Source organism: Cinclus cinclus, chromosome 21, assembly GCF_963662255.1.
Source record: "Cinclus cinclus chromosome 21, bCinCin1.1, whole genome shotgun sequence".
NCBI classification, from domain to species: domain Eukaryota; kingdom Metazoa; phylum Chordata; class Aves; order Passeriformes; family Cinclidae; genus Cinclus; species Cinclus cinclus.
In genome coordinates this window covers 6,182,816-6,197,302 of record NC_085066.1, presented here as the reverse complement: position 1 = coordinate 6,197,302, position 14,487 = coordinate 6,182,816, and the positions used below count along the sequence as shown (strand labels likewise).

At 42.2% G+C, this 14,487-nt stretch overlaps 1 protein-coding gene across 1 annotated transcript in view; it reads left to right on the top strand.

The window, feature by feature from the left end:
• IKZF2 (IKAROS family zinc finger 2) overlaps positions 1-13,931 on the top strand; it is a 107,481-nt gene extending 93,550 nt beyond the window's left edge. The window contains exons 7-9 of the mRNA XM_062506781.1: positions 277-414; positions 7,959-8,102; positions 13,086-13,931. Of these exons, the coding sequence (XP_062362765.1) occupies positions 277-414; positions 7,959-8,102; positions 13,086-13,810 (1,007 nt within the window). The 3' untranslated portion in view covers positions 13,811-13,931. The remainder of the gene's footprint in view (positions 1-276; positions 415-7,958; positions 8,103-13,085) is intronic.
• Positions 13,932-14,487: the final 556 nt, after the last annotated feature.

The following is a 14,487-nucleotide window of genomic DNA, read 5'->3' as shown; positions in this document are numbered from 1 at the left end:
CAGCTGGTTGGTATTTTCCCCCTCTCAGCATCTGTTTATTTGCTTTGCCACCAAGGCTGATAGAGCGTTCATGTGAGAAACGGATGGAGCAAAGCACGGGGCCGGGAGGAGGCGTGTGCGGTGGGAAAATGGGGCTGGGAGAAAGGCCAGGGGCTCCAGTAACCTTTCCGAGGTGTCCTTCCATGACAAGAGCTGTTTGTGGCGGAGGTGTGAGCGCTGGCGATGGCAGAAGCGGGCTGCCGTGGCTCTGACCCGATGCTCTCATTCTTTCCGCAGTGGGGAAGCCTCACAAGTGCAACTACTGCGGCCGGAGCTACAAGCAGCGCAGTTCTCTGGAGGAGCACAAGGAACGTTGCCACAACTATCTGCAGAATGTCAGTCTGGAGGCTGCTGGGCAGGTCATGAGTCACCATGGTGGGTGCAAACCGCCTCCGGAGCTCCCTTGGGCTAGGAGCATCTCGTGCGCGCTTTTTTCCATCTCTTTTTCTTCCTTCCTTTCATCTTAGAGATTGCTTACACTCAGAGAGGCAGGAGAAGAATGGATGGGCTGAAAGTCTCGCTCTGTCCAGTTTAACAGCCCTATTTGTGCTTATTTTGTTTAAGTCAGTATTCCACGTTTTAGTATGTGTACATATGCAGACATGAAAATAAAGCCAAGTCACCTGTTCAGACTTACCCAAAAAGTCCTATCATAGAATCACAGAATGGTTTTGCGAAGGATCCTTAAAGACCCTCCAGTTCCACCCCCTGCCATGGAAAGGGACACCTTCCACTGTCCCAGGTTGCTCCAAGCCCCATCCAGTCTGGCCTTGGATACTCTCAGAGGTGGGGCAGGCACAGCTTCTCTGGGCAACCTGCACCAGGGCCTCAACACTCTCGCAGTCAGGAATTTCTTCCCAATATCCCACCTATCCCTGCCTTCTGTCAGTGGGAAGCCATTCTCCTGTCCCTCCATGCCTTGTCCCAAGTCCCTCTGCAGCTCTCCTGGAGCCCCTTTAGGCACTGGAAGGGCTCTGAGGTGTCCCTGGAGCCTTCTCCTCTTCACGTGAGCACCCCCAGCTGTCCCAGCCTGGCTCCAGAGCAGAGGAGCCATCTGCGGAGCCCCTGGAAGAACTCCAAGGCTTCCTCTGGACTCACTCCAACAGCTCCATGTCCTTTTTATCTTGGGAGTCAAAGCCATGTATAAAATGTATGATTCTCTTCCCCTTCCTTTCTGATAGTGAGTGATAATTAGAAAAGGTAAGGATGGCAGAGGTATTCAGAAATCATTATTTCTACCCTCTGTAATATTATCTTATCCCTCAAAAAAAGGGAGGGATGGATGTAAAAATCTCTAGAGCAGAATGGAATTCAATAGAGTTGTAGAAAGTAATTATAACAAAAAAAAATGTTTGTATGCATTTACATTTGCTAGTATTAATATGTTAACTAACACTGCATGTGTTAATATACATAAGGACTGAAGATTGCCAAAAGAATGTTGAAAGCAAGAAATGTCAAACTCTGTGAATTTTTTTCAGAAATTTCTGGAGCTATTAGTATGGATAATGAACATAATGTCTCAGAGTGCAGGGTTGAAGGCTTATCTGTAGCACTAAATGCTAAATGGTAGCTGTCCAAAAATGTTTATAATTTTATTCAAAATTAGTGTCTCACAGACTCTTCTAAAACTGAACTTCTTTTAACTTTTCAAAGTTGTCTTTAGATGTTTGGTACTTGAAGTCTTTAGCATTTTTTACAATTCAGAAAATACAAAAACAGTATGCTTTCCATTTTGATTAAAAAGTGCCACATACCTGCAAATACAAAGAAAGTTAGGTTATGGGTAAATGAAAAGGCAGAAGAACACTTCCACTTTTTTTTTTTTTCCCCATTTTGCTTATCATGATTGAGTGGAGTCGTACAGCTTCAGATGGAAATAATTTCTGCAAAATCATTTTTAAAAACTTGAAATGCAAGCTGAAATAAAATCTATTCATAGGCTATATTTTGGTGACAGAAATCTCCAAAATTTTTAAATAGTACTTTCCCATGACCAATTTAAGCCTATAAAGGCACTTAAGACAGTTTTAGTGCACGTTGCCAAAATATTCATACAGCTCTGTTAAGTAATTGCTCTCTTTGTAGACACCCTGGAGACTAAAGTCAACATTTAAAATGTCATGGATGTTTTAAAGATATTGAAGTGATTATGTGCCTGAGGTGGCTTTTTTCTGGTGAAAATCAGTGAAAAGGCAGATTTCAGGGCTTTGCCCTTTGGAGGTACCTGTTGTGGGCTTGGTCAGCTAGGCAGGAGTTGAACCACTGAATTGATTCCCAACAAAATACACACTCCTCATGCCTTTCTTATTAACCAGGGAGGGATGCCTTCAGTCAGCCTTTCCTTAGGGAGCAACAGGAGGCTGCCCATAGCTATGGCAGCCAGGATGTTTGAGATCCTGTTGTGGAGGAGCTTCCCCAATGCTGCTCAATGTCTAGGTTTATTAGATGGCTTTTTATTAAAATGATGAATTAAAATAATTAGAATTTCTGAGGAAATCTAAAGCTTTTTCTAAGCTGCCTAATGCCATGACAAGAAGGGTAAGTCCTTAACCTTGTCTGCCCAAAGAAGCTGCAGTGATTGACCTTGCATTGATTTTTCTACCACCTGAAGTTAAACCAGTGTAGATCCCATGTGGACAGTTCTTTTATTTACAGCTTGACTGACTTTGCTTGGGCTTAAAATAGAAGTGTTCACACAACCACTTCACTTTTCTCAACAAAATTAGCTTAAAGCAGCACTTTGAATTCAGCTAGTGCCTCTTTCTGCTCCGGGCAAATATGTCTGTGCCTCCCCTGGTGAATGTTTAAGGGGATGTTTGATCCACTGTCTTCATTTAGTTGTTTAGTGAGGGCACAGCGAGGACAGGCAGCAACAGGGAGCTCCACATTCAGCTGGGGCCAGAAATAAATCTCAGCTCACATCCCAGCATCACTCACACCTGTGAAGCTCATCGTGAGGGTCATGAGCACCAGCCCGTAGAGGTCTGCAGCAAAGTCCTTTTTTTCTGGGACTGTAAAATCACCAGGAAAGAGCACAAAAATGATCACTCAGCTTAATGTTAGGAAAAAATTGTATTAATTTCCTTGTCTCCCATGTCACACATGAAAATTATATTCCTGAGGATGACTAAGAGTATGTTTTGGAGAATTTTATTTTGCTTCCCACTGAGGTTGAACTTCCTTGACTCTCTTTCCAAATACTTGGTGTTTTGTTTTTGCTAGGCATTTTGAAGCCTTGGAATGTGTTTTGGTGTGACTCCTGCTCACAACTTCACCATTGCACACAGAACAGGGAGACTTGGGGGTTTTCTTATCCCTACCAGCATCCTTCTCCTCCTGCTTTAACAACACCAGCATTGGCCAACACTAAGCATTGATCCAAATTATTTCTGCTGGGACTAATTGTTCCAGAAAACTGGAAGAAACCCCTAGAGGGTTTGGATTTTTTTCAAGCATTGTGCTCAAGCCCTTCAGTTTACAGGCATGCCACAGACATCTACTTTGGTGCTTTCAATTATCTCTGTCTTGCAGATGGCCAGATCACCTGACTGAAGCCACAAGGGGAAGCAAGTGAGGAGGAAGGAGGGCTGGTTTTGGGGGGTGGGTAGGAATGTACAAATCTCTGGGTCACGCTCCATCCTCTTGCAGGGTGCCAATTGCTTGTTGAGCTGCCTCTCCTTGTGTTCCTGTTCCCTGCTCAGCAGGACAGATGCTGCAAGAGAGATCTCATGATTTTGTTGTTGAAAGTTTTCAGCTAAGCAGTGCTGGCTCTGGAAGGAGAATTGGTCTGCAGTCTCCTAGCTAGCAGTGTGTTGGAGGTGACAAAAGTGACAGTCCCCACGTGCCAAGAACATGACCTTTGCAGGAAAGCGCAGGGAGAAATGTTGATGGCTAGCTATGGTTTGCACCCAGTTCTGTCCTCTGCCACAAAGCCAGAAGTCCAGAGAAATTCTTCCAGGGGAATGGAGAAGGTTACTCTTTTCAGGAGAAGGAGAAAGAAGCCTGGCCCTAGGCTGTGTGAGGCTCAAAGGCCAGCTCCACATAAAACACACAATGGCCTTGTGTCTTTCCCTCTTACATAGTTGCTTAAAACATCGTTAAAATGCTGGTCCCACAGGACACTTCCCACCAGGGTCCATGGGAATATTTCCTGTCATTTCTCTGCAAACACACACTTCTTTTAAATAGCAATATTGTGAGCCTCAGAAAGGAAATTGAGGTTGATGGAGTAATACTAATTTATACCAGCTGAGACTTAGCCCAGTGTCTGGTGTCTGCACACAAAATATTTATCAGCAAAACACAAAAATTATACACTGGGTAGTTTTTTTACTTCTCTTTCTTCCTCTATTCTTTCTTTGCTGGTACAGCATAAACTTTTTTTAATAGTTCATGTAGTTTCTTACAAATTAAGAAGTAAAAAGTTAAAGATATTCACTGTGATTGAAAAAAACTCTCTTCAGGAAAAGAAAGACTGTTCTGAAGACTATCCAAGTTTATGAATTGAGAGTTTAAGCTTAGAAACACCACTTAGTGTTAACTACAGTTGAGTTTTGACTGTATCAGAGGTGGTGAACTCTTCCATGGGCAGACCCTGATAGCTGATGAAGAACATCCCTGAACAGAAACATACTCAAGCGTGGGCTTTTGCTGGGCTGGAAGTTTGATTTTTAGAAAAAAAAAATCTTCCTGAGCTGAGACTGTAAATGCTCAGCATAAAATGAGTTGCTGTATCTGAGCTAGTTATATCCTGTCAGCTGTTCTTTGGTTGGTCTCACTACCAAGGTAATGAAGTAGGATGTACTACAACAAAAAAGGAATTGCATTTACTGCTGAGTAAATGTGTACACGAGCGTCTACTACAGAGCAGCTGATTGTTGAGAACTAGTAGTAGTGTGTGATCAGTTTTGTTTTCCCCTTTCTTCTTTTGTTTTTTTTTCCTTTAAAAGAAAAATGGAGGCTGGGCTATGTGTCCTTTATCTGTGTGTTTTTAAAATTGAAATGAAAAATAATGTATCTAGAATTGTCAATGTGATATTTAACTTTCTGGGTTTCTGAAATGTGACATCTCATCTGTTTGGTCCAGTTCTGCCTGCTGTTTAAATGGTTTCTGAAACCAGACTATTTCCTTCTTTCCCTTTTCCCAGGAAATCTGCATAACAAAACACACTCTGGTAACATAGTTCTCTCATAACACAAATATTGGTGTGATTCAGTGATTCTGTTGCAAAGGAGAAGTGCCCTGGATTATAGACTTGGGTTCTGAGGTGGGGAAAAGTATCTTCAGCATGAAAGATCGAAAAGAAAATGCTTTAATTGTTGATGATTTTAGTTTTCAAATGAATTTTTGCAGTATTTTTGCCTGACTTAGAGAAGAGCAGATGTCTTTTTTAGCACTGTTCATTTTTCATGGAAGAAAGGTTTCAAATTATGTGTAGGAAATTTTACACACATATGCCCAGCAGCAGAATTATTTAATTATTACTTAATTGTTATAAGACCATGCAAAATGTCACTACATTTGGGGCTTATTCAGATGGCTGTTAAAGTAATCTGGATCTTTGTACTGGTTCAGGATGCCTTGAGCAGGTGTCCCTAGGAGGGATTGAGCACCTTCCTAGTTCCACACCACCAGCCTTGTGTGTCCTCTGCACTAAGGGCTGGAAATCCTTCAAGTGGCACCCAGGTGGACATGGCCCATGGCAGTCACATCCCAGGATTCACACCGTGTGTGCGTGCCTGTGCATGCATCCACTGAGCTTGGGTAAGCCAAAATGGAAAATCAGATGCCAGTTCTCAGTGCAAATCAGCAGACATCATCTTTCCTTTCTTCCCAAATCTCCTTGGTAAATACTTGAGTGGTGCAGATAGCTTCTGACCAAGCACGGTATTTAATTAACCTTAAAGCTTTACCCTTAGCTTTTAAAGTATTCCAGGCCTCCAGTCTGCACTGGGCATTAATTAGGTCACTTGAACACTGCATCCCATTTTGTTGCAACATTAGATTCAATTCATATTTATGCTTTTTTCCCCTCCCTTTCAGTGATGCCAGCAGGACTGCCTTGTAAATGAGAAACCATTGTGTTTCTCAGGGGGAGCATCCTGTACAAATAAAAAAGCAGCAGAGTAAATCATTTTACAGCATATGGTAGATTCTAAGCCTCAAAGTACTCAGCTTTCCATAGCAGCAGAGGCACAAATGGAATCAAATGAATAAATTGCCATGTTTTCTTATTATGGATGTCTGAATGGAGAAGTTCACCTGAGCAGATACTCTGTTTTGTATTTAAATTGCCTGGTATTTACTCTTCCTTACTAGAAAGAAGGCAGAGACAAGGTTTTTATCACCCCATTTCTCGTATATTATGTGCTAGCAAACAGCTGTGTTTAGGAACAGAGGGGTGATTATTCCATGTCGGGATCCTGAAGGTAGTGCAGTTACATGGGAGGAAAGTGGGCTGGTGGTGTTCATTTCTGGCACTGTCTGGGAGAAGGTGTCTGTGACACAAAAGGCTGCCATGGTGAGAGACTGGAGGAGGGCTGGCAGAACGGGAAGGTGCCAGTCCTTCTCTGCCACCTCTGCAATACCCAGCACTTTGCTGGGAGCCTGATCTAAGACAGAGATTGCAATGGTTCCTCTCAGTTTACAGACTGTAGGAGCTTTGTGCCAGATCGCCCCAGTTTCTGTTTTTCTGCCATCCATTTTTTTATACCCCAACCATGCCATTAACACATAGACTAGTGGCTGATCCCTCTCATGTTTCTCTTGCTGCTTTCTGAGGATGAATGCAGGATAATTAGGCCTGGTATTAAACTCATAGCAGCAGAGCAGAGCTACACAATTGATATATATTGCAAATGACTGGGACTCTCCAGGCCTGGTCCATAGTCTGTTACCACTGATTATAAGAGGATGCTCAACAAAACCAGAGTACTTTGTAGGTGCTTAAGAATGGCTATATCAGCAAGTGGCATAAAGCTCTGTGGAAGTGGCACACTACTTTGGTTAGAAGCCTATGCAATTCCTAAATTTTAGCTTTAGCACCTTATGCCCTAAACCAAAATCTCGTAAGAGTAAAATGAGTAAAGACAGAAGAAGTTACTGATGTTTTGTTTTTGTCTCAAATACAGAGTATGAGCATTCCCCCTCATGTAGTTAGCACAGGAATGCTCCCTGCTGATCCCTGATCCCTGGTGATGTGAAGTAAGATGCAGAAAACCTCTGTTTGCAGATTGTTAGATCTGTGCTTGAGGGGATGAAATATTAATCAAAAAGTGGGTAGTTTCTGTGTCTGATTCTGAAGGGAATTTCCATGTGATATTAATCTTGTAATTCCAGTGCAATGTGTGTTGATTTTACAGTCTCATTACAGTGTGAAGAGAGGAAATATGCTTTAGGAAACTGATCCTTTATTGGAGAACCCTTTGTCTTAGGGAACACACAGCCAGGCCCAGCAAACACAACTCATCAATGCCTTGTGTGATTTTTAATCGTTGAGATTAGTGCAAAAAGATAATAATAAGAGTAACTATGCTGTCTGGTAAGTGTGAAGGGAATACACAAAGACTGATAACGTAAAGATTTACATTGTGACCATATCGAAGCGTTAATAACACAAAATGTCACCTACAGAGTGAGTTTTCAAAAGTGTCCCCTCCTCACTGGTGATCTTGAGCGTCCAGAACAAAACAAGCCTTTTATAAATGCTTGAAAAAAAGTTGGGTTTCTGCTAAATAAGATGTTTTGTGAATGTGGCTCTGCTTCCAGGTTATTGCTGTCTTGGTGCCCAAAGTGTTCTCACACCTTGCTTTATGTTGTGCTGCACCTGTTGCACAGTCAGCAGGGCTCAAATTATTTGTGTTGTCTGTGATGTGTAGACCAGACCTGTCTGATGCCATTTTTTGGTTTTATGTAGTACCTGCTCTGGAAGATTGTAAGGAACAAGAGCCTGTGATGGACAACAATATTTCTGTGGTGCCTTTTGAGAGACCTGCTGTTATAGAGAAGCTGACAAGCAACATGGGAAAGCGTAAAAGCTCCACCCCACAGAAGTTTGTGGGTAAGATGGAAATGAGCCTTTTATTCTTTTTAGTGCATGGGTGTAGGTTATGTGCTATTTGTAACAGCCAGAAGAACTAGTGGAAAAGCACTCTCACAACTTGGTTCTGATACAACAATGGAGGTGGTTAAATCACAGCAAGAAATCATGGTAATTATTGAGTTCATTTTACTAGTCCAGAGAATTCAAAAGTGAAGTCCACTATCATGAAAATGCTTTACAAAACCTTGAGCTTTTTACTTAATGCTGTTTTGTTTGTTGTTTTTTTTTAAACTTCTCTCTAGCCCTTTTGAGATTTAGACTTGTCATCTTCCCTCTCCTTGCTCCAGAAAAAACAAAAACAAGCTAAGACTGTCATATAATTATCTGTCTCCATATGTGTTAAAAAAAACAAACAACAAGTATCTCAAGACTTCTAATTTGTATTAAATTCCTGACACTTGGCAACAACTGGTCTGATAATACTGGCATGAGGAAGTAAATCACATCCCTTGTGTTGGAAAAAGTTCTTTTTCTGAGTGCAGCACTTTGCACCCAATAAACTTATTAATGCAGGAATATGAAACAGCATTGGGTGGCTTTTGGTTGCTAGATTTAAAATACTAGGTCAAGAATTCATATTTTGCTTTGTGTCCCGACATATTAAAATTATTCAGCTTGCAACAGGTGATAGCATGGAGAATTTTACTTGGTTTGAGCTGTAACTTAAAGCTTCTTTTTACTGCTACTGGAGCAATGCAGAACTTCTTAGGAGGGAAGCTGGAGCAGAGAATTGTTTGGAGTGATTATCAGGCTCTGAAGTCATGTAATAGGCGTTTTCCACCTCACTCCCTGGAAGGGCAGTCACACAGAGCTTAAGGGTGCCTCATTCTGCATGCACTGAGGGCACTTACAGACAGGATCAGAGCCCTGTAAGCAATTAGCACAGCCATTTCGAAAAGTTGTTGCCCCTCAGCAAAAGGCAGATTCAGATGGGTTTGTTAAATGGCTCCTGAAGGTGGCTGTAAGTAAGCTACATGGTTTGGAGTAGCAGGGGGCCAGCAGTGTGCAGCAGCTCACCTGGGGGCACTGGCACACTGACCTGGCTGCTCTGGGTCAGATGACCATTCCCAAAGATCAGTGCTAAGCCAAGGTTAGGCCAGAAATGATCCATCCCACTTGGGGAACCCTGGGAGACTGAATTTCCTGTGGTGTTATATTTTTAGACCAGAAAGGTGATTTTACTTGTCCACTCATGCACCATTGAGCATATGTTGTTCTTGTGTTCAGAGGTGAATTTACTGATCAGAAATCCTTGCCTGAGAGATGCTATACCACATTATTATTATTCTCTTTAGCAGATTATACTACTTTGTTGTTAGATAAAGCCCTTTTTTCAATAAGTGTAACATATCATTATCCATATGTAGGAAAAAAGTACCCCCTTTCATATTTACTATATCTTATTTTTCTGATCTTTTGTGGCATCATAGTGTTTAGATTGAATAACAGCAGGCTTCACTTGCTGCCTTTCTTTTTTTTTTTTTTTCCTTCTCCCCTCCACCATGACCTCACTTTTCTTCCTCTTTTCTCCCCAATTAAATATTGTTCAGCTCTGTCAGGAAGAGTGTGTAATGGTTCTGTTGCTTGCAGGAAATTTTCCAGTGCATACTGCAAGCGTGGCACCTGTCCAAAACAACTTAATGGTGTTTATGAGAAGGTCATGTAAGCATAAGCTAAAATCTTTGCATGCTACATCTATCAATGTTACTGCTCTTTCTGATCAGCAATCTCCAAGGGACAGTGGTTATAGACCACAGTCTCTCCTATGGCTGAATTTTCAGGAGGAAAGGAAGCAGCATACAGCAAATAGAATGAATTCATTTCTGCTTGACAGACTTGGTTATATATCTGCTCTTCAGGTTCTAGTCTTACCAAACCAGTTGAAATAGTGGAGGCAGAAAGTGCAGTTTGTGATGTGCAGGAGTGTGAGAACTTCTTTTTGCTTCTTGAGGGAGAGGAGACACCAGTTAAGTTAAAAGCAGCCTTTGTCAGGCTGGACATGTGAAGGAGATTCACGTATTTTCAGTTGGAATTGGGAGCTTACTCTCAAAATGTCACTGAGGTCAAGAACTGGCAGGATGCAAAAAAGAGACATTTATGTGGCTTACGATAAGACCATGGTTGTTAGAGTAAGAATTAAAAATACACAGGCGTCTCAGAACAGATGAAGATCAGCCAGCTGCCAAATTACAGTCAGCTTCTGGTTAATGGGGGTCAGGGAGAAACTTCCCCAGGGGGAAATGCTGGAATGGCTTTCTCCAAGGTTTCTTGTAGCTTTCTCCCAAGGGTCCAGCATTGCAGCTGCTTTAGATACTTGAGATGGACTACAGGTATCACAGGACAGCTGTGTCTGTGTGCTTTGATCTAGATTCAAATACCTGTTTTGGGGTTTATTTGAATGTCATATGGCCAGAAGGGAGAATGTTTTTTCTTCTACTTCACTAATGTAGGGCAAAGATAAATAGACTTGGAGCACAGTTTAAATGAAAAGTCAGAATGACTGGTCTGATTAGCTGTTTTTAAGTATAGAATTGGCTAAAGAGGAATTTAATTTGGAAAGCACATTGTACTGGTCTATTGGACTGTTTATTGGTTACTTCTGAACTCTGTGTTTTACGCCCTCTCCTTCCCATGTTATCATTTATTTTACTTTTCTATGTCACACTCCATTTCTCAGTCTCTGACATCTTTGGAACTGGTTCATAATTAAAGGAATAAATAATTCAGGTCACTGGCAATTTACAGCTTTCTTTGCTGTCTGTGCTGGAGTAACTAAACATGGATGATGAAAGGAATCAGAGTAAGGTTTGCATCACTTATCCAAGTAGCCCATAAAGGATGGGTAATATTTCTTGATCTATAAAGCCTACAAAGGACTGACTATGTGTTTGGCAGCTGGATCAGACCCTCACAAGGTGCATTTCTTTATCCAAACACAAGAATGACACAGCTGTCCAGAGTAGGTTACAGACACCAGTGGGCACCAGGCACACTTGCCTCCTGGAGCTGTCCTTCAGTGCCCCTTGGCCCCATTTGGGAAGGGGCTGCACTGTTTCATGGAACCACGTCCAGTTGCAGAGCTGTCCATCCTGCCTGTGGCAGCACAGCCATCACAGACTGCCAGAGCACAGCAAAACACTGCAAAGAGTTTGATGGCAAGAATCATCCACAGGTCATGTTAGATTACCAGGACCATCGCTGAGTACACATCATAGGTACACAAACGTGGTATGGTGTCCAGGCATGTGAACAGTATTGCTGAAGAAAGTAGCAATATTCATGTACTTCACTTTAGACTTACATTTCATTACCCTGATAATCAGGGCTAAGTTCCCCAGCAGAAGTGAGGCGTCATCTCTAAGGACAACATGGTTGTTCTCTATGCATCACTTTAGAATAAGTCACACTAAGTGGAATGAATTATTATAGTCAAAAATAAAATGCTGAGTGATAGCTGTGTTGAAATGTACTAATGCAATTTGGAAGAGACTTGGGATTACAGTTCTGTTTCTTGTAGTGGTTTGTACACATTGTGTTCCAAGCAATTTTGGCAAAAGGTGATAGAAGAAGCTTCTTGAGTAATTTAATCTGTGAATAGCCAAACCACTTGTAAGTAATGACTTCTTGAATTTATTAACTTACACTACTGGGAAAAAAGTCTGGTTTTATGTACCAAGGAAGTGAAGTAAAAAAGACAATGAAAACCAACCAAAATTATTTAGCAGACTTCATAAAATCAGCTTTAAAAATTAATTGCCAACAACTAGCTAATTGCATGTGTGAACACATAGGAGCATGTGTATCTTGTATCATATACATACAACCTTTTCTGTTTAAAAATAAGTTATTCCATGAGCTTTGCCTGTCCTGACACTCCAAAGCCATCAGTGGAAAAGCAGTGCTGCTGAGCTGAGCCCTTCTGTAAGCAGTGGTCAATTTATTCACCTCCAAGGAGAGCTGTGATGCTGTGGTGCCCTGTGACTGCCATGATGTACCAGCATGTGGTTCTGGTTTTGCACATCTGTCATGCCACTGATATAAAAAGGCTGCAAGGATGTGAGTTAGGATTCACACTGATGAATAAGCCAGCTTCAGCATCGTTATGTATAAATTTATCCTGTGTCAACGAAAGGTGCTTTTGCCTTTTATCAAGTGAAACTAAGCTATACACATGGTTTCTCTATTTGTTTTCTTGCCTAAATAGACACTGGGGAGGTAGGGGCATGTGTATGTTTGTTTTTTTTTCTCAGTCCAGAAAGGATAGAACATTTTTTATTTTTTTTTTTTTGAGGGAGGAAAACTGCAAAGAACAGCCTCCACTGCTTCTGTAAATGTGTTCATTCTTCATTCTTGGCCACATGCTCTCCTTTAACATTTTTCTGCTGGTTAAAGGATTTACATATTGTGGCTCCAAAGGTGCCACCATAACAAGTCCCCTGTACCTGTTGTTTAGGTTTCTCATTGTGCAGCCCTGTTGTAAGGTAGGTGTGAGGCACCTCAGATTATGGGGGCATGTGAAAAAGTCCCCCGAATTTTGGGGAGAGTATTTCTAATGGTATACTCTGTCAGAACTTCAGTGCCCTCAATATTTCAATCCATTATCCACCAGTTAACATGTATTTCCTAACTTGAAGTGTGGGCACAGTCAGGCCCAGTTGAAGATTTGGAATTGCTCTGGAAGTTGCTGCAGCCACATGTTTCACCTGAAATAAATTAAAAAAAAAAAAGAAAGAAAGAAAGCTCTTGGTGCAGTTACTGTTTTACCCATCTCAGGACAGGAACTTTATAGGAGGTCAGTAATAAATTAGAAGGACATTAACTTTAGACTCTGGAATAATTTCACCCCAAGTCAGGGGGTTTCTGTCCGTCCCCACCCCTTTTGCAATGAAACGTTGCAGTGATTATGTTGATTTGGCTCATGCATTTGCTTTTATCTCTTAGGTGAAAAGTTCATGAGATTTGGCTATCCAGATATCCCCTTTGATATGAACCTAAGCTATGAGAAGGAGGCTGAGCTGATGCAGTCTCACATGATGGACCAAGCCATCACCAATGCAATCACCTACCTTGGAGCTGAGGCACTTCACCCCCTGATGCAGCACACACCGAGCACAATTGCAGAGGTGGCCCCGGTCATCAGCTCAGCGTACGCTCAGGTCTATCATCCCAGCAGGATAGAGAGGCCCATCAGCAGGGAAACAGCCGACAGCCACGAGAACAACATGGATGGCCCCATCTCCCTCATCAGACCAAAGAGTCGAATCCAGGATAGAGAGGGCTCCCCCAGCAATAGCTGCCTGGATTCTACTGACTCAGACAGCAGCCACGACGACCGCCAGTCCTACCCAGGAAACGCTGCCTTAACCCCCAAGATAAAGCCAAACCCGGCTTATGTGAAGGAGGAGGCCAAGCCTTTGGATGTCACAAAAGCTTCTAAGGGCTCTTTCAAGGATATGTACAAGGTGATCAACGGAGAAGGGGAGCAGATTAGGGCTTTCAAGTGCGAGCACTGTCGCGTCCTCTTCCTGGACCATGTCATGTACACCATCCACATGGGCTGCCACGGCTACCGGGACCCGCTGGAGTGCAACATCTGTGGCTACCGGAGCCAGGACCGCTATGAGTTCTCGTCGCACATAGTCCGGGGGGAGCACACATTCCGCTAGGCCTTCTCATCCAAAGGGGACTCCTATGAAGTACAAGAACTGCACATGAAGAAATACTGCACTTACAATCCCACTTTTCCTCAGACATTGAGACGCCTATTTTGTTGTTGTTGCTGTTGTTGTTGTTGCTGTTGTTTAATTATTATTATTATTAACCTTATTTTTTGTGGACCCAACCTCATTCGCTCTGCCCAGCGCTAAGAATGGAAAGAAGGAAGGGAATGGATGAAAGAGGGGTTTGTTGTGGCCATCAGTTTTTGGGGAGTGACCTGCCTTGCTCTCTGTGGGAATTGGAAGGCAGTCTGTGTGTGTCTCAGTCAGCTGTACACCATGTCCTCTTTTGGGTTATCGCTCAACCATGCCAGGTGCTTTCAAGTCCCAACAAGATGCCACTCATTTGCAATTTCACAGGAATAGGTAGAAACATTTCAGAGGAGAGCCTTTTTCTAATGTGAAGATATGGTGTGAGCTTTCAGTGGCTGGAGGAAAGGGAGGGAACTTTGTTCTGCAGAATGAACAATTATTTTTAAAGCAAAACTGGTAGGGAGTTAGGAGCATGAATCAAAGTCAATATTCCTTTCAAAACTACTTTCAAGGGTGAGTTGTTTTCCTGGGTTCAGTGTCTATTGCCCCTCTAGAATGTAAATAAATTTAAAAAGACAAAAAAAATAAATTTA